Genomic DNA, 19,467 nt, shown 5'->3' with positions numbered 1-19,467 from the left:
CCTTTTAATTAGCAAGCTCAATAGCGATTCATGTAATGTAACTGATGAATCATCCACGATAAGGAAAAATAAGGTGCAGAAATCACGGTGCAGACAAATGGGTAAACGTAAGTTCACAACTGCAGAAAGTCCTAAAAACTCTGAAAAGTTGGTGCATTGTGTTGGTAAAAGCCTCTAATAAAAGGGTGGCTGAATAGTTGACATTTTCAAGAAAATAAAAGGGTGTTGTTTTAATATTTTTTAATTAGTTTGTTTATTTTGGAGTATATCAGGTTTGAACAAGTAATCTATGCTCCATAGTTTGAATGCACTTAAGACTAATTACTTAAATTTTGTGAAAGTCTAAAAAATCATCTCGTTGTTCCATGTTTAGTTGAAATAAATAATAAATTACGTATATTTATATCCTTATTTATAAGTTCGCTTTAAGTCCTTCAGTTGATTCAAGTGAATATAAAGTCAAATTTTTATTTTGTGAATGTAATTTTTTTTTTTTTATCAAACTCATGGTAATGCAAAACACTCTAATACCAAAAAGTACCCTAAAAAATTACTGACACCGATCGGGACTTTATGTCATGAAGAGCTGGTTAATAACAATCGCGGTTTTCAGACTACATGGATTCATACATAGACTATGAAGAACCAAGGTGTATGTTAGAAGAACCTATAACCGTGTTCTCTTCCAAACAAAGTCATCTGCTGCACCACACTAGTTGGCTGCAAGGTCTACCGACCCACTATTTCAACTATACAATAAATACCACTGTATAAACATGTAGTCTAAAAGATTTCTTGTGTTCGGCTTACACCACATTAATTAATTTCCAAAATGCAAGTATCATGCAGCATGAGTTATGTCGTGCTTTTCATATCCCAAGGTCAAATGAAGGAGAACAAAAAATATCAAGGTTGGGTGAGTGAGATTGAGAGACCGTATCTTGCTTCTGAATGGACAAATCTAATTTCCCTTTTAGAAGCAAAGTTGCTTTCACCTCCAACTCGTCAAGATCGAGCTCATTATAAAACTCATCATCACATAAAACATCTGTAGTTGCATCGACATCCCCCACTTCTTTCTTTGATTGAAGTGCAAATTCTTGTTCAAGGTTCATACTTGGGAAGTGTTCAGAGTGGTAAAACGACAATCTTCGTTTGTGACTTCTTATCTCTGTCCCATTTCCCACAGGACAACAACTTGAAAACACTGCTTCTGAGGTTATCTGGTCGATGCTAACGGATTCCAAAGTGCGATTTGCTGACTGTTTGTTTGGATCTGTATGGAAATGATTCCATGAAGAATCCCCACTTTCACTAGTACTTGCTGCCATAGTCACACGGTCAGGAGTGAAGGTGGCAGGAAAATCAAGCCCTCCCTTACTCGGTGCTTGACTGAGCAAAGAACGCCTGCAGCAGAGCTAAGTCTAGTTATATAACTTTAACATTAAGATAATAACAGCACTTCATAGTTCAGAATTAATTCAATGTGATATGTGTAAATTCACATAATAGTGGAAGACTCTAACAAAGCTGATGTTCTCAAACTTAGATAAAAATGAGAGGAATGAAGCCGTATATGTTACGAACTTTTTTTCTGAAAGATGAATGTAGCAGTTCATTTGCTACCCAATTCCTTTAATCACGAAGACTGCTTCAGAAAGAGACCTACGAATAGGGAAGGACAATGGGAGGAAGATAAAATACCTGTAAATTGCCATCATGTCCATTCTACTAGCTTCAGGCTGACTGGCTGCTGTAGGGTTGGTCCTGTCATCTATGAAACTGTCAAATGAATTGTCATCTTCGCCATCTTCATCATTAGATATATAGGCATCTGAAGATACCCTGACCATATTGAACTGCTCGTGAGACAGGATATTTTCATAAAATTTCGTGATATAGAAGATTATATTTTTTTGAATCAGCAATAAAAGGTATGCTAACTATGATACTGAATATTGTGTAAAAAATGCTAAAACAGGATGAGAATGCAGAATTAAGTCAATCTTGAGCAAAAGCTTACTCAGCTTCCTCCTCAATGAAGTCTCTCACATTGTATGTAGATTTTCTTTTACCTAAAAAGTAGAAATCAAAAAGCACGGCGCTTAGTTTTCTCAAATACATCCTTACAGAAAATATTTTTGTTAAATATATTTCCAATTTCGTTTCATAGAAACAAGATATAATCTATAGTACTTCCAATAAATGAAGGAGCAAAAACTGCACTAAACAAACCAAAATCACCTCGTCCATGCTTATATTGTGCGGGATTGGAGGCATAAGATGACTTGAGAAAGTTCACTGTTGAATTATTTTTCTGATCCCTATTGCTTTCAGTATCTTCAGCTTTTCGCAACCTTTTAAATCTGCGTGCAGGTTTAATGCTTTCAGACATTTCACCACAATCTGCTGGAAGTGCTTCTTCACTGAGGCTTTGGTCAGAGTTATGTATATGGCCTTCCTCAGTTTGAGAAAGGAAGACTCGTCCTCTTCTAATGATACAATTCTTCAGGTCAAGTAAGGGGCTTTGAGTTTCATTGACAGAGTAAGTACAGACATCCTTATCGGTGCCCTTATCATTGTCAACCATTTGAGTTTCCCTAGATCTTAAAGAACTGACATTCTGTTCTTTGTGGACACTGACAGGTAAAATATAGTCACGTATGACAGAATGGTATCCTGATTTCCCTGAAAAAATCAATTTATTTTTAGAACAAAATAGTTAATTACACTAAATTATTGTACACAGTCCTTTTATCACCTCGAAGACACCCACCTCTTTCATCAATGGGAGACTCCGGAACTACACCACTTTTAATCAAATTCGTTAAACGTGGACTAAGTTCTTCATCTTTCATGCCATTAATGCATGCATCTGCAACCAACGAAGAAGTCTCGAGCTCCATAAGATTTAGCATTTCACCAGCATTATATCCTTCATTTGACACACTTCTCTTAAAAATTGGAGTCTCAGGAATTGCCTCATCACCCTCACATGTTTCTTCTTCCCAAGTTGGATCAACGAAGTCTTTGCTTTGAGTGCCCACATGACATGAATCCAGGTCCAGACAATTAACTGAGACTACACTCATTCTCATTGCATGCCTAGAGCATGATTCATTGCCTGAAGAAGACAAATAAAATGGACTTGTTACTGTATTCAGAAATTCGATATGTTACTAGATATTTGCAACATCTTCACAGAAGTAAAAAGGACATTTATTATCAATATCCATCAAGAAGTAAATAATTTTGAAAAGTAAAAGATAAAAACTAAAATACAGCAACTCTTTTCTTCTGCAATGTTGACAATGGAAGTTCTTATTGTTTGGCATTAGAACTTAGGAGAGAAAATTAAACAGATGATATTACCCATATTAGCTTTATCAAGTTTGGTACTGGTGACTGGCTTACTATGTCCCAAGCACAGATCTTCCTGAACCACTCAAACAGACATCATTTTACCAAAAAAGAAAAAAAACAGTCATAGTATGACTATGATCATATTTCATACAGTGTAATTAATACCTGAAGTGAAGAAGTTTCTTCATCTTTTGGAAATGATGCTAGCCCTTGCAAACGCTGCATCATGTCTATAAGCATCAATGTTCCAGATGAATGCTTCACCTTATGCACTCTAGAAGGAAAGGTCTGAAAGTGGGGAAAGGCAATAAGAGACGTTCTACAGATGTTTTCTCCAGTAGGCTGAAAATACGTTTCAAGTAAATTGATTTCAGCCACAGTGAGTTTTCCCTTCGATGGAGAAATGTGGAGCTTGTCATCCTTCACATTCTTTTGACGAGGAATAAATTTCTCAATGGACAGCTCAACATATTGAACTTCTGGTTTGAAGACATGAGGAATCTACAAAAATATTTAGTAACATTGGTAAGGATAAAAAGCACAAACAAAAAAAGAAAGGAAGCTATCTGACAGTTTCTGACCATCCTTGGACTAGGATGAAAGGAAAAGCTATTTATGCCCCCATTGCGCATGTGTCTACTTATAGTTTTGCTCTTTGCCTCTTTTCGCAAGTAGCCCTTCAACTCAGACCCTTCACAAGCAAAAACTAGTAATAACTGTTAAGGAACCAATGAAACAAATACTTGTAGCATTTTAGAAAACTTATAATAGGAAATGCCAATAATGTTCATTTCTTTCTCAGAAGTAGCAATTGCCAAGAAACAAATAAACTGAAAATCAAAGGATATCAACTCGTCCATCATGCTTTCTTCCAGTTCTCCCCATTCGCTGAATCATTCTAAGTGGTGAAATATTAGCATCAAAAGATATGACAAGATCAACTTCCATGATATCAAGACCTTCTTCGCCAATTGATGTTGCAACAATGACATTATAGGCGCCAGACCGAAATTTCTGTTGATCAACCATGTAAGCGCATAGAAGGAGTGTGAATCTTATACTAAAGAGAATACATACCGTCAGCACAGCCTGTTGAACCTTTTGGGACTGACCTTTCATTGTTTTCCCTGTACATCATTAAAATGAAGACTTTCTTTATAAACAACAACATAATCAATTTTCTTCTACAAACAAAATAATGATGAATGCCAAAAAGGAACAAAAGAAAAGGAAAGAAAAAGAAGAAAATATACAAATTGGAGGATAAAACATTTCCTACAAATATATGCCCAGAAGAAAGAACTGCAGATGTCAACAATGATTAACAATGATTAAGATTTAAGAATTATTTGAGGCCAGAAAAAAGTAATACTTACATTGAAAAGAGACTAGTTGTTTATGATATCTACTGTCAGATAAAAAGAAAGAAAAAGTCTATATAAGATTAGGTTTTCCTGTCTGAACCTATCATCTTAATCTTCTCTTGTACTCTTTTCTGCAATTTCTCTATCTATATGTGTGTGTATATGTACGTATACACTACAGTGCTGGGTGAAATACTCACTCGAGCATTGTTCCCTTAATCAAATATTCAAGTTGGTATCAGAGTGGAGTTGATTCCACTCTGTCACTCAGGTGTGATTTCCACTGCTGTTCACCGCCAGCAGCCGTCATCTACCACCAACAGCCACTGCTGACCTCTAACTTTTTCAGGGACTTCAGGCAACTTCTCAAGTTTCACCTTTGATCTTTTACCCCTTTTAGGGTGGCAAGTCAGTTGTCTGAATTCTTGAAAACTCTCCTCTTTTTCTATCAATGTCCTCTGCAAGCCCAACTTTTTCAATTTTGGAACACCCACCATCACTTAATGGTAAGAATTATTTATTGTGTTATGCTTATGTAGACTTGTGGTTCTAGGTTTAGGATATTGTGATCTTCTTGAAATAATATTTACCTAAGTGTCAACTTAGGAACATGCCCAACGGAAGAAGCTTGACTTCCAATTGCATGTAGAGTTGTGGCAGTCAGCGGAACCAAAATATATTGGAGACTCTCAAAACCTCCAAGATATGAAGGCTCAGCGTATTTTTGCTAATGACATTCCAGGATTTACGATTCTGCTCAACAATTGACCTCTCTTAAACAGAATGATCATGATATGATATATATTGTTCAAGCACAATCAGCTGTTGATGAACATAAAATGTTCCTAGAGGCTAACTGATTAGAAGAGTGGAAGATGAAACTTGACCAATTATACATGGTTCTAGTTCATTGTAGTTTGAATCCAAACTTTGACCATGTGCGTGATTAGATTCTTATAGGTGAAGAGGTTCCTTCAATGGAAAGTTTAAGAACACGGCTTCTTTGTGTTCCTATTAAAAAAAGTAGAGGTACTCTTCAAGGACACAAGTAGTATTAACGAGAAGGGAAATAAGTAAAGCTCACTTTCAAAAGAAAGAAAGAGAAGTGGGAGCAAAAAAGCAAAAATCCCAAATTCAGCCCTCAAATTCACTCCAGAATAAAATCTGTTTAGTAATGCCATATATAGAGGCTTATTGTATCTAGAAAAAATTTGTTGACAGCATAGACTTAATGTTGAAAAGCAACCTTAAGCCTACCTTAGTAGCTGCGACCTATTTAGGAGTTACCTTAATTGATTGAAACATCAAGGAAAGTCATTCAGTGTCACATTAATTACTGATATGATCATCATAATACTTTATAGGATTGAATTTCTCAGTAATTTCTAAGAATAAATCATTAGTTTTATGTACAATTTGATGACAATTTATTTTAAAAGATTATATTCTCTTTCATGTTTATATCTAACTCAATATACTGTAGTTTGCTGGTATTTACCTCTTTCGTTGATGACAACCAATATTTTAAGAACTGGGAAACAAAATATGTGATTTAGGTATTTGTGAATGAATGTCAATTCCATAGGTCATAGTGTACCAAATAACGAATGTTTTTGGGAATAACAGAAATGTTACGTTCAGCACTCAACCATAATTCTAAAGCAAAGTATAATCAAAAGTACCTGAACTTTGACCAATAAACTCGGTAGCTCTAACTAATTCCCCAATATCTTCAAGTGCATTCATTATATCCCTGAAGGCATTGAATTAACAGAATATATTTTTTAATTTGGCCAAAAGTTTCCAATAACTGTGTAGAATATGATATTAAATGATTCGAATTAATTTTACCTGACACTTTCTCTGTAATTAGAGAAAATAATTACCCTGGAGTTTTGCGGATCATTGGTTTCTGCAACCACATCCAAAGACATCATCCGCTTATCAGTATAATGATAGTTTATTAAACACATCCAAGAGCATTAATTCAATACATAATGCATCCATTAAAGAGTGTAAGGAACTTTATTAGAAAAACAAAAAATCAAACCGAAATTCAACAGGAAGCAGATGACTGAAATTTTGTACCAATATGTCTAAGACAGTTTTGAAACAGTCCTTTCAGTCAGAAAGAATTCAAAATCAAATTCAGTTTTATAACAGAATAACTATTTTAGAAATGGGAAAAAAGAAATCCCAAAAGCAAAGAAACATATCTTCCCTACATTAGAAGAAACGAAAAAAGAATGGTCTAACATACGCCAAAACATGTCAAAATAATAATGTTCTACTCCTATTATCCTATACAGTTGTCCCCGCCCCCATTAAACAAAATCATTGTTTGTCTGTATACGGTTGGTTAAAAGATAATCTTATTATCCCGTTGAAGTCCCAAAGAAAGGAACTATCTGATGGGAGGAGTTTTTTAGTTTCAAGTCTGAACATGTTTTATGGATCTAACATTTCTCATGCAGGGTTTACAGCCTGCTCCAACACATCAAGCAAGTCTCTTTCCATTGAATTCCTCTAGGATTTAAAACTCCAAGAAACAGCAAAAGTTTCTACATGACACCGTGAAAAAATGTTTACTCCAAGCCTTAAAACATATTACTCATACCTATTTTTACATGTGTTATATACCTTCCTTTGTTAAGAAAATGAATGGGAGAAAGAAATGAACAAAGGTGAATTCTTCTCGCTTTCTTTATTTTTCTATAAAGGAGAATTGTAGAATCAAATTGTATATATATCATAGTTGAACATATGCTGTGGTAGATGTTTAGAACTTCAAAAATATACTCCACAATTGACACAAACAACCTCCACGAACATGATAAAATAGAAATGTAAAGGCTACAGAATACAGCAAATCTGAGCACTAGTAGTAATTTGACATTTAAATCTTAAAATAATGTAAATCACGAACATCGTTTCATATTTGTAGATAGAACCTGCAGTACAAACCCAGACACTTGGCCACAGTCAGAGAAGACCCACAATATGGAGGGTTTATTCTAGTTGGAGATTAGAGTTAGTTAGCAAAGGAGGTAGTTGGGACAGGGATGACATGGAAAAAGGAAAATTTAGTAAGCCCAGTGGATAATAGATCTGTTACGGAAATCATAACTTGTTACGCATTTTTCTGGGCAGATACTATCTTCTCTGAGGAGCTTAGGCTCTGGTTTCTTTCTGTTACTTCTGTATTTGCAATAGCTTTGAGCTCTCTCCATTTCAATAAAACTTATCTTCTTGAGAACTTTATTTTTTGGTTTCCCGTCATTTGTACTGACTGTACTCTATGATGGGAACCCACCGGAAATTTTATACATCTATACTCTAATTCTAGCACCTCGTGATAATACTAGAGTATATGTGTATAACTATTTTCATCTTTAAAACACAGTATATTTACCTTCTAACCTCTAGAAAAAAACTCAGCCTTGAGTCCATGACATAATATAACTGCCCAAATCATAAAGGATAATAGCATCCTAAATACACTGTTGGGATATCTCATATTATCAATATTTTAACTTTGAATATTTTAGAGTATCTTAAAATTTTTCTCTTAAAATTAGTTTTCTTATATTTGATTATTTGTTTCTTTATTTCGTTAGGATTATAGCATGTAGATGTGAGTGCTTTAAGTTTTATGATCACATTATCTTATCATTATACAACACGATACACAAGTAAATATTATTCCAAGTGTCTATTTTCTCTATTCTTTTCATAGAAGCTCTTCTAAACACCCCTAGGTCAAACTAAAAAAGCATAACGAACATCATTTTAAAATCCATAATTAGCCTCTTCATCGGAATTTAAAGCATTCAAAAGTGAAAAAATAAAATCGCTATAAATTTACATCAATTCCCTACTTCAATTAACTGGTGGCACAATTAATCTTATGTCACAGCTTGGTTTTCTTTGGTATAATATGCTGTGAGAACTAAGACCAATGTCATTTACCTCAAGAATTCAAAACTTCCTTTACATAACATTACAGTAAGAAGGTAGTAGCAAATACTAACACCTTTTGACAAACGGAATAATACTTACTGAAATGCTCCAGCAATACTTCTAGCATTTTGGACAATTTTGGACTCGACGCTCCATGAAACAAAGTTTGCTGCATTAGTTGCCTTGCTTTCAGAATAACTTCACTTTTACTCATAAATTTTGCAAAATATCTGAAAGTTATCGTTATAGAATCATTTTTCAGAACTTAAATGTATATAAATATGTAATTCATAAATGTTGGCAATAACATAATAAAATATTCCTGCAAAGCCTTTAAATAAATTAGATATCAAAAGACAAGCATAACATGGTTACAGAAGTTTCTTAGATATTCTGCTCTCAGCTATATGAACTAAGAGCATAAAGCTAAATGACTTTACATGTAATAGAACATTGACCTTCTATTCAACCAAAGACAACCAAGTATCAGTTACCAGTCAGTGATCACTATTTTCCAAATCTAGTTCAATAATGTATACACCGAAATATTACAAATCAGTGGTCTAAATATGAATAATTTACCACAAAAAAAATGCATTATATAGACATCCCTATTGCATCTAGAAATTAATCAACCAAGCTATAGATTTTGACACATCTATTGGCAATGGCGACTGACTAACATGTTTTGTTGTTTTAGGTTTTGGTTCAGCTGTGTTAAATTCATAACAAGTAGACAACATGACGAGAGGAATCAGCAATGCATATTTAACAATCAAATAAAGACTCCCAATATCCCCCTATATATTCTGCCCTCTGCCATTTTTAAAGATACTTTAGAGTTTAGATATTCATCCTTTTAATGCATCTGACATTTACCACATGTAATAATGTAAACAGAAAATCTAAACATATCCTATCAATTTGTTGACTAACTTAGCTTATATAAACTGTATATAGGAAGTATACCCTTGCTTTAATTTTCTCTCAAGCATCTCGTGTGCTGGCCTTATTCCATGGCTTGAAAGTAACTTATGGATGTAATAAAGAGTGATGAGAACTCCAAAATACCCTTCAACATCTTCATAGTTGACATGAGAAAGATCTTGCCTAAGCCGTTGACGAAAACTTTCCCTAATTTCAAGTAATTGACAAGGGCTCAACTGCCAAACATTCAAAAGAAAGATAGTTAATGATTTGCTATATCATCCACCCGAAGTAATTTTGGCTAATCATAGGCCAGACCAAAAGGTAAGATAGCTAACAACTAAAAGTTAATAAATCTTAAAAACAATAGTTAAGAAAATTATAAAAATTAATCATGTTTGAAAATACTATTCATGCAAAACATATAATAAAAGAAGGCCCAATAATCTTATAGGTGAAACTATAAATAGAGGGGGGAAAGAAGGCCTGTCTGCCACTACCTAATCATTTATATAGATTTAATAAATATAAAGTACTCTGCTTGAGTTAAAGTGAATCTTGGATTTTATTAACCTCCAATTATTTATCGAGGTCCTTGAAACATTATGTTTTTGAATCTGTAGCAATTACATAATTTGATGTTCAAACCCAACTTTATGGATATGTCGCTATTCAAAATATAGGATGTATGTAGCACAACGCAGTTTCCTTAATTTCACAATGCGTGTGTGACAAATTGAATGCATCTTATGAACAAAAGAAATCACAAATTATTGTTACTCTTTTACTAAATGTATCTCAACTCAAGTGTTCAGGTTACAACAATTAACCTCAATAGATGATGAAAGAAAAATTAAGGGGGGAAGGAGAGTGTGATCCTTACTCAAATATTTCTTTTCAATTATTTCAATAAAAATCGCTAATAAGTCATGTATTAATTTGCTGACAATAGGTAGAGCAATCTGAAACTGGTAAAAATGAAAACAAAATAGAAGCAGAGAACCTTACAGTACGGTAATCTCTGTTTTGAATGACACCAATTTTTGTAAGTCTCGCTACTATAGGGCGTATTACTTCCATAAACATGTTATTTATTTCTACAGCTTCTGGGCCCATCGCAACCTGGTAAAATTGCAACAAATATCTCTAGAAAACGCAGAAAGTATGAATTAGATTTCAAATAGGCACGCATAGACTACCTGTATCAATTCTATCTTCCTATTGTGAACATATGAGATAACATCATGGTCAGTTTCGCCGCGATATTCAAGTCTGGAGACATGCAGATTATCAATGACAGCCTGAACTGTCTGTTGCTTTGCTGAATATCAAACTTAGAATTACTGACACAATATTGTTCAAGGTTAAAGACTGAAAAGAACACAAGATACTCAAAAACTTACATCCTGGTGTTGCAGTTAAGGCTAATATTCTCAGCTGTACCGGTACAGCCATTAACTAAAAACCAGATAAAAAAACTAACAGGGATGAATGAATTATATGTAATAATGACGAAACATACTCTATCAATAAAGTCCAGTAATAAATAAAAGCCTCAAAAGAATCAAACCTCACGAACTGCTTCACAATAAGCGTAATTTCCCATTGCTCTGTGAGCTTCATCAATAACCAAACATACCAAGTACTTCACCAAACATGTACCTGAAACAAATTAAGTCGTGCACAAAATAAAGATATTGAGCCATATCAGATAATGCAAAGCATGGTATATGACACATAAAAAATCAATATGCAGATAAGTTATGGAATTAAAATGACATTAAAAATCACCAGAATGAATATCCTTTTCCAATACTTGAGGAGTGACAAAGAATACTCGCTTAGTTTTCCAAAGTTGAGCCCTTTTGGGAGGACTTAGATGACCAGTCATATCAACTGTCCATTCCTGCAATTAAATTTTTCCCCAATATTTCAAAATTTTCAAGGAAGAAAAGAAAAAAGTGAATAAGAAACAAGAAAAAGTTGCTACTTGAGGTATTCCAACAATATTGTGGCAAGCTTCAATCTGCTGCGTGACGAGTGGCCGAGAAGGAGCAGCAAAGACTATTTTGCCTGTTGTTAAAGGAAGCATCAGATGATTTTATCGGTTAAAAGAGTATGTAGCATTGAAACTGTAAAACTTGTGGATACATAACATAAGGCAGCACAAGAAATTACCTTGAGGAAACCATCTGAAGTAGTTATACATGACGACTGCAGCAATGAGTGTTTTGCCAAGTCCCGTTGGCAAGGCCACCAATGTGTTTGAGAAGAGTGCGGACTGGGTAATAGCAAATTGATAGTCACGGAGAGGAACATTAACTGCAACGCAAATTGCAAAAGGCGATTGATTAAAAATCTTCAAGTGTGAACGAAAGTGTAGTGTAGGGAAATCAACAACTGTACCCGGATATATCCAGGTTTTAGCTGCCTCCGCATCAATGTGGTGGACGAAGGTAGGGTTTTCGTCATCTTCTTCCAACTGCGGTGTTGGTGTAGGTATTGAGGATTCCTTCTTGGCGTTGGCAATAGACACGAACCTATCGAGAGTCGTTTGCTGCTTTCCCTTTTCCTTTCCCTTTTCCTGTGCGTCACTCGTCATCTGACAAACAACGTCGATTTCTCTAGCAGCTGCTTCCCAATCAAATTCCTAAAATTGCATACATTAACAGCCCAGAGAATAAGACTTGGTCGGAGTTTGTAAATTGCAAGAAGCTATTTTTCCATTTTCATACCTCATTCTCCATGATATCCAAAGGATTATTGGATGCCATTGGATAATTCAGATGCCTATAGGAAGATAAATATGAGCACACAACAAAATTAATTTAATTGATTTCAAGATCCTTATCGCTCTTTGTGACTCACTCGCACACACCGACGCCAAAAAGAAAACAAATACAGATTGGCGCCAAAATGTTCACGGAAAATACCCTTTCAAGCCGTGGGCTATCTACCCTGCTATCCTGCACCCCATATCTTTTTTAATGACGAATTTGTCCTTTCTATTCTATAACTGCCATATAAATGGAAGGGATAGATAAATCTTTAAGCTAATTTAAGTTTCTTCTTTTAATTTTTAATTTTAACATTTCTTAATTAAGTTTTAATAAATATGTTATTTTTAAATAAAACAAGAAAAATTAATTTTGTTTACTGAAAATATAAAAAAAAAAGTAAATGTGTATTTCAAAAAACTAAAAGAAGCGTTGATCTCATCTAACACTACTTAGAAAAAAAGTACAATTTCCACTTTTTTTTTGACGTATGTAAAATGTACAATAATTTACGATAAATGAATACTTTTAAATATGTAAACTATGTTTTTATTTAACGATAAATATTTTATATTATTAAATAGAAATAATTTAAATGGTTTATTATTTTCTGAAAATATACTATTTTTTAAAGAAAATATGAAAACTAATATATTGTAAAAGATGAATGCTTATATTTCTTTAAACCATCTTTGCTGAAACTCCAAAAAAAAATCCTTAGAAGCTTGATAAAGATGAAAAATAATACATTATTAAAGATGAATGATTATATTTTTAAAAATACTTGAAGAAGAAAAGTTTTGAAAAAGTTAGATACAAATAACTATTTTATTTTATATGAAATAAAATCAACCGTGTAACTTTTATTAAATATTATATTTTTTTGTTGATTAAATTAAAACTTGAAAGTTTCTTTCTTATGAATTATTTTTATACACAACTTTTTATTAATTTAATTATTTAATATCTTATCTACACCATAAAATTAAAATAATGTATATTTCTCATTATACATTTAATTAAACACTTCTTCAATTTTAAGCAAGTTTCACATACAATATTTGTAAAATCTTATTATATATATAGCCAAAATTCTGTTCTTCTTGGTGGCAGTGTTGTGTTGTACTCAGTCTGTTTCCAGAGGGTTTGTCGAGGGTTTGTTGAGGGTTTGTTGTTTGGAAAAAAAGGCTCTTCCTAGAGGTTAGAAAGTGCAGTTCTACCTTCTGTTATGGCGATTACTGTATTTATTTATCTTTCTGTTTTTCCTCGGCCGAGGATGATTCTATAGTTCAACTCTTCTAACTTTCAGTGTTTCATCATTTACATCAGCCTTTAAGAGAGTTCGTGTTTTGTTTTGTTTTGTTTCAAAATATTAAACACTACTCACTAAGACTTCTGTCAGGGTCTGTCGTGCTGGTTCTTTATTATTATAAACCTTGTTTTCCTCACATGTTTGATTTAAAGGAGGAAGGGCTTTGGTTTAAAAATTTAGAATTCTGAAGAAGAAAAAATGTTCCTTTCAATTTATGTTCGTCTTTTAATATTGGAGGATTTGGAGAGAAGAAAAAATTATTTTTAATTTTTTGGACGTACTGAGCAAATTACTCTAAAATCTCGTCTTATCCCTTTCACCAACATACTTTAAAATTGGTTTTCATTAAGCTTTTTTTGTTAATTTTTGTTTCAGTTACCTCGATTAACAATGGGTGGAAATTCTATTGATGATGATTGGGAGCTCACTTCTTCCTCGTCTAATGAGGTTCGGACAGTTGTCTTAGTTGGACGAACTGGTAATGGCAAGAGTGCAACGGGTAATTCCATTATCGGAAGGAGGGTCTTCTTATCAAGGGCTAGCTCTTCTGCTGTATCCACCTCTTGTGAACTGCAGACAGCAGAACTAGATGATGGACAACGTGTTAATGTTATTGACACCCCAGGTAAAGGCTTGATAACATTAATTCAGGAGCTTATGTGATTGTGATAGCAATCACACTCCTAATCTCCTATTAGCATACTCCTGTGGGCCCCAATCCCCAAGGTTATGGCCCAATACAGCCCTAGGCAAGAATTAATGGGAGGGGCAGAGTTGGTTATATACAGAGAGCATATAGATTCTATTTGGGGTGTAGGGAATATTGTTGTTAAGTCTAGAGCTTTCATACTTGGGGCTACGGCTCTTATCCTTCCCTGTTTTTTTCCCCTTCTATTATGAATAAAACAATGAATTATTCAAATATTATATAGAAATTCCTGTCATTTGTGTTTTCTTTGAGATTTTGTATGCACACTTTGATGATGTCGGGAGGATTGGACACTAAAATGAGTCTTAAAACTTAGAGGCATTGCTCTAAGGTCAAGATGAATTGATACTTTCTAATGATGACACCCTAAAGGAACATACGTTTTAATTGAGTTCCTTAATGACTAGTGTCAATGAACAATTTCCTTTCTTTTGCTTTGAGGACAAGGCAGATGTGGGAATAAAATCAACTGCTGCAATCAAGGAACAATCTCCTTCCTATTGCTTTGAGGACATGCCAAATGCTACGAGCTAGGGAGAGTTAGGAATTTTTCTATTAGGGAATCAAAATGGTTTTCCTTGGAGACAGAAAATTCATCCGCTGGGTTTTACAAAGTTTGCAAATCCTTCGTGAAGTAGTTAATTTAAAAGAATGAACTTGGTATTGATATGAATCATACTCCTACGCCCTTTTTAGTGTGTTTTTGTTGGCCCAAGTTCCCAAGGTCAGGGGTCCAATAAGAATTAGTGGGAGGGGCAAAGTTGGTTTTGGAAAGGGTAGAGTTTATTAGGGATGTGGAGAATATTAATGTTAGTGAGAGAGTCTAGAGATTCCTGTCAGATTGTTTATCCATTTCTTGTGTTTCTTGAAAGCTTGAGTCACATTCATCTGACCTACAATGTTTCACAGGATTATTTGATTTGTCCTCTGGATCAGAGTTTGTTGGAAAGGAAATTGTCAAATGCATTGATTTGGCTAAGGATGGGATCCATGCTATCGTTGTAGTGTTCTCAATTAGAACACGGTTTACTGAGGAAGAAGAAACTGCTCTACGGAGCTTGCAGAGATTATTTGGAAGCAAAATTGTTGATTACATGATTGTGGTCTTCACTGGAGGAGATGAATTGGAAGAAAACAATGAGAGTATTGAAGAATATTTAGGTCGTGAATGTCCAAAGGCTTTAAAGGTTTTCTCTCTGAGCATTGCAATCTAGATTAAACTATTTTTTTTCTTATATTCATTGGATTTTAACCTTGTTGTAGTGGTTACTGTGGTCTAGTTTTCTGGTTAAATTGAATGATGCGGTCACAAATCTTTTGAACATATTATATCTTTAGGTCAAAACTTTGACAAATTCATTTGATCTTAGTGGAAATTTTAAATTTACAAATTGTAAGTTTTGCAAATGTGAACATCAATTGTTTTTTGACAGATACATCCAATTTATTTATGCTCCTCAGTAAGTTATTACCTAAACCTCAAGTATGTATTTTTTTATCTCATTTTCCTGGTGCACAAATCTTTATGCATGTTTGGATATGCTTTAAAAAAGCACACATTTATTCCATTACCTTTTTTCGAGTTTTCCCTCCTAGAAGCTGCTTTTTTTAACTTATGAGAAAAGTAATAAAACTGGTTTTATTTTGGGATCTTATATTTTTCATCGACTACAACTTATCTAATTATAAGTAAATTAAACAAAATTTTTAATTAAAATATTTTTTTCTCATGAAAATCACAAATAAACAGGTTCAAATGCCCAACTGATGCCATTTGGATTAAAACCTGTGCATGCAGAAAGATTGGTGCAATGGTTTGTCTTTGTCATCTGCTCTTGTATTATGCTTGGCAAATAAATTATTTGGAATTCACTTGTATTTGTTATGAACTTTCTTATGGGTATATCTTGTAAGAAAAGATATAAATAGCCGAGTAGCATAATTCTTAAAAGTGCTTCACTTGCCTTGTTTACATGTTGGATTAACTCTTGTAAAAAATGTCAATGAGACTCTAATGTTGGTGGTTTTATTTCTCATATTTATTGAATCTCTCTCTTGATTTAGATGTGAAACTCATCAAAATTTGTAATTTTCAATAATTTCCAGCCAATAAAATGTTATTTTCTGCTTCTTTTAGTAGCATGATACACTTCTGTCCTGGCTGAATATATCTTGAATTATAGGAAAGTCCATCTGCCAAATCTCAAATGGGAAATTCCTAGTTTTGTTGATCGTCAACTGAGATTTTGAATTAACTGTACTGTAGGAAATTCTTGTTCTGTGTGAGAATCGTGTTGTACTTTTTGATAACAAGACTAAGGATGAAGGGAAACGTTCTGGACAAGTTCAACAACTTCTCTCTTTTGTAAACATTGTTCTATCACGAAATGGTGGACGACCTTATACAGATGAGTTGTTTACAGAACTGAAGGTGAAGCTTTTTGCAAACATTAAATATTGGAAAACATTATATTATATCAGTTAATTCATCATTTCATTCATTTGACTGCAGAAGGGAGCAATGAATCTGCATAACCAACAAAGAAAGTTTGATTCTTTAAAAGGACATTATTCTGAAGGAGCAATATTGGAGTTTGAAAAGCAAATGCAGCAAAAGTATAATGATCAATTAAAGCGAATTACTGAGATGGTACTTTTTATGTCCATGTTGTTTTATATTACTGAGATGAATAGATAAAAGGGATGTAGCTGTGTTTCTTTTTCTTTTTATGTTGGACTGGGAGTGGGAGTGTTATAGGTTGTATAAGAATAGGATGCATATAGGCATATGAATATGAATTAATAGCAATAGTTGAATCTCCTCATGTGTTACTATCATGAAATACTTTCATGATCACCTTTGAGTCAAGGATTCCAATCACAATTTCAGATTAGAATAAGCACAACACTAGAAAATAGGAACAAGAATTGAGCTAGCTATGGATGAATGAATTAAAGGAAGAAAAAAAGGGTGAGAAGACTAAGGAATGGTGTGCCATTTGTAAAAGAAGAGGACTCCATGCTTCTCTGAGATAAGCACCGAGTATTGAATAACTACTTGATTTCTTGGAATCAAAATAAGATTCTAAGAAACTCTTCATACGCTCAATGCCAAGAATCACACTCAATTCTATACATTTCAAAAGTGTTTTTATAAAGGCTAGGCATGGGCAGGACAAGCCACCCTCAAATGTAAATGCTAATTATAATGAAATAAAATGCAAACTCCTATTTTAGGACCTACCAAAGGTGTTGACCAAAAGTCAATAGGAAAATAAGAGGGAAATTTGAATTTAAAATTCAAATTCCTAATCAACTGCAAACCACCAAAAATCAAGTGGCATGGGAAGTGTTTGGCCATGCTTTCCTTGCCTCTTTTAGAACATGTTTTCCTTGCCTTCTCTTTGCACCCTTGGAGCTCTAAATGCACTCTCCTCTTGGCTGTACCACTAGCTCCTATTTGGGCTTGAATAACCCAATTAAATCCTATTTTACCAATTATTATTTGCACTAAACTTACAAGAAAAGAACTCCCAATTTTTACAAGTCCAAGAAATACAAAACAAAAAAATTAAAGAATTATTTTGGTGAGCAAGAACATCTTGTCTTGACATGCTTTTAATTATCCTCCTTGGAATGATGTGTTTTTGTTCTTTTTCTTTATCCTCATTCATGTACTTATCAGAGTGGGACAGGAGCTATAGGTGCTAAGAAAGGTGTATTTGAATATCAAACTTTTAAAAGAATGGGCAGCTTATCTTCAAGTTGTACTCAAGTAGAAGCGGGAAGCTGTTGCTATCTTTTAGAAGAAAATGACAATGTAAATCTGATATCATTAATGATTTTTATTTCATATATCAAATACGGGAGGCCTAGAATATTTGTGTGGTAAACCCTAAACTCTAAATCCTAAAGATAATCCAAAACCAAAAGCTTTATCAGTTTTTTTAAAGAGAATTTGGATGGGATCGTAGGCCAAGTTAACTGAAAGGGTTGAAGAGTTTCCTTTTCCCCTAGACTATCAGATATTTTAACGTAGCCCCGGCCACCAGTTGGTAGATTTAATGGGGAAGAATATATGTTTGGCTAGATAATTCTCAGCTTGCATGTGGCCGTGCCATTATTCTAATGCATTTTAATTTTTATTGTTACGCGCTTATACTCTTGAAGGTCCTGACTCCCATGAGTACACGTGGCCAAACACTGAATATAGTATTGACATAATAAATGGAGCGTTACCCCCAATATTTTTGTTTTGGATTAATTATATGAATTTTTAGGTTGAATCAAAATTGAGTGAGGCAACTTTGAGGCTTAAGCAACAGTTAGATGAAGAGCAAGCTGCAAGACTTAAGGCTGAGGAGAAGGCAATGTTAGCTCAAATGAGATCAGATGAAGAAATACGTAAATTGAGAGAACATCTTGAGAAGGCCCATGAAGAACTTCGCCAGCGAGCTCAGAGTCATTGTGCCATTCTTTGATAGTAGCTACTTCGAACTTCAGAGAATTTATTTATTATTTTTCTCTTGGATGGTGACATCAAATAGCTGTTGCTCTTTTGCAGTGTTAAATACTTGTGCAAGTGCCATGACAATTATGCAATTACTTTTATTCCATGTTTGACAATCATGCATTATGGGATTGGTGATCTTTTCTGATCTGGTTTTGATACTTAGTAATTTCAATGCAAATTCACTGTTTTCTGTTAAATTGTAAGTGCATGTCACCCCCTCAATAAGTATAAGTACTTCTACCCTTTGATAAAATCTAGTGTATTTGTTGATTGGTTAATTTCTTAATTACTATAAACCAGGAAACCTTCTATTATGATTGCTAGCTGCTGCTTCTTAAGTGAGATTTCGGTTGTAGTCTCTTGCTCTGTTTGCTTTAGTACGAGTAAACCGGATTATGAGTCCATGTTAAGAGTCAAGAGAATTGACTCAAGAGAATTGACTCAGTTGGGATCAATTGTAGGAAACAGGCAGTATCTTTCATCTTGTTCCTAGCTTTTCTCCAACCAACAGCTTATGCCAGGCCTAGGAATTGGAAGCCTCG

The 19,467-nt window shown here is 34.0% G+C and overlaps 2 protein-coding genes across 3 annotated transcripts; one reads left to right on the top strand and one right to left on the bottom strand.

Moving 5' to 3' along the window:
• Positions 1-590: 590 nt before the first annotated feature.
• On the bottom strand, positions 591-12,616 carry LOC137826829 (DEAD-box ATP-dependent RNA helicase FANCM). Of its 2 annotated transcripts, XM_068632985.1 has the most exons (24): positions 12,548-12,616; positions 12,350-12,404; positions 12,021-12,264; positions 11,793-11,936; positions 11,605-11,687; positions 11,406-11,520; positions 11,185-11,276; positions 11,018-11,072; positions 10,814-10,935; positions 10,623-10,736; positions 9,657-9,850; positions 8,787-8,917; positions 6,579-6,639; positions 6,410-6,480; positions 4,441-4,490; positions 4,212-4,377; positions 3,945-4,072; positions 3,529-3,864; positions 3,373-3,436; positions 2,777-3,124; positions 2,245-2,688; positions 2,024-2,075; positions 1,705-1,845; positions 591-1,407 (listed from the first exon to the last, which is right to left on the bottom strand). In XM_068632985.1, the coding sequence occupies exons 2-24, from the start codon at positions 12,386-12,388 to the stop codon at positions 870-872; spliced, it is 3,732 nt and encodes a 1,243-aa protein (XP_068489086.1). In that variant the 5' UTR covers positions 12,389-12,404; positions 12,548-12,616; the 3' UTR covers positions 591-869. The 2 variants fall into 2 exon arrangements, with proteins under 2 accessions (XP_068489086.1, XP_068489079.1); XM_068632978.1 differs by lacking the exon at positions 12,548-12,616 and having other exon boundaries at positions 12,350-12,533.
• An 840-nt stretch (positions 12,617-13,456) lies between these two features.
• On the top strand, positions 13,457-19,122 carry LOC137824238 (immune-associated nucleotide-binding protein 9-like). Its single transcript, XM_068629782.1, has 6 exons — positions 13,457-13,591; positions 14,079-14,328; positions 15,322-15,599; positions 16,679-16,843; positions 16,925-17,062; positions 18,693-19,122. Exons 2-6 carry the CDS (start codon positions 14,094-14,096, stop codon positions 18,891-18,893), a joined length of 1,017 nt encoding a protein of 338 aa, XP_068485883.1. The 5' UTR covers positions 13,457-13,591; positions 14,079-14,093; the 3' UTR covers positions 18,894-19,122.
• Positions 19,123-19,467: the final 345 nt, after the last annotated feature.

Source organism: Phaseolus vulgaris, chromosome 11 (genome assembly GCF_000499845.2).
Source record: "Phaseolus vulgaris cultivar G19833 chromosome 11, P. vulgaris v2.0, whole genome shotgun sequence".
Lineage (NCBI taxonomy): Eukaryota > Viridiplantae > Streptophyta > Magnoliopsida > Fabales > Fabaceae > Phaseolus > Phaseolus vulgaris.
Note: the sequence above shows the minus strand (reverse complement) of the source record. Positions and strands in the feature narration are given on the sequence as shown.

Bases quoted from the DNA above. Each gene is read 5' to 3' on its own strand.
- LOC137824238 (XM_068629782.1), top strand. From the start codon at position 14,094: ATGGGTGGAAATTCTATTGATGATGATTGGGAGCTCACTTCTTCCTCG. The intron at 15,600-16,678 runs GTTTTCTCTCTG...ACTGTACTGTAG, and splicing joins AATGTCCAAAGGCTTTAAAG to GAAATTCTTGTTCTGTGTGA. The intron at 16,844-16,924 runs GTGAAGCTTTTT...ATTTGACTGCAG, and splicing joins AGTTGTTTACAGAACTGAAG to AAGGGAGCAATGAATCTGCA.
- LOC137826829 (XM_068632985.1), bottom strand. From the start codon at position 12,388: ATGGCATCCAATAATCCTTTGGATATCATGGAGAATGAG. The intron at 6,481-6,578 runs GTAAAATTAATT...CAATGCCTTCAG, and splicing joins AATTACAGAGAAAGTGTCAG to GGATATAATGAATGCACTTG. The intron at 4,378-4,440 runs GTATGTATTCTC...GTTGATCAACAG, and splicing joins TTCAACAGGCTGTGCTGACG to AAATTTCGGTCTGGCGCCTA.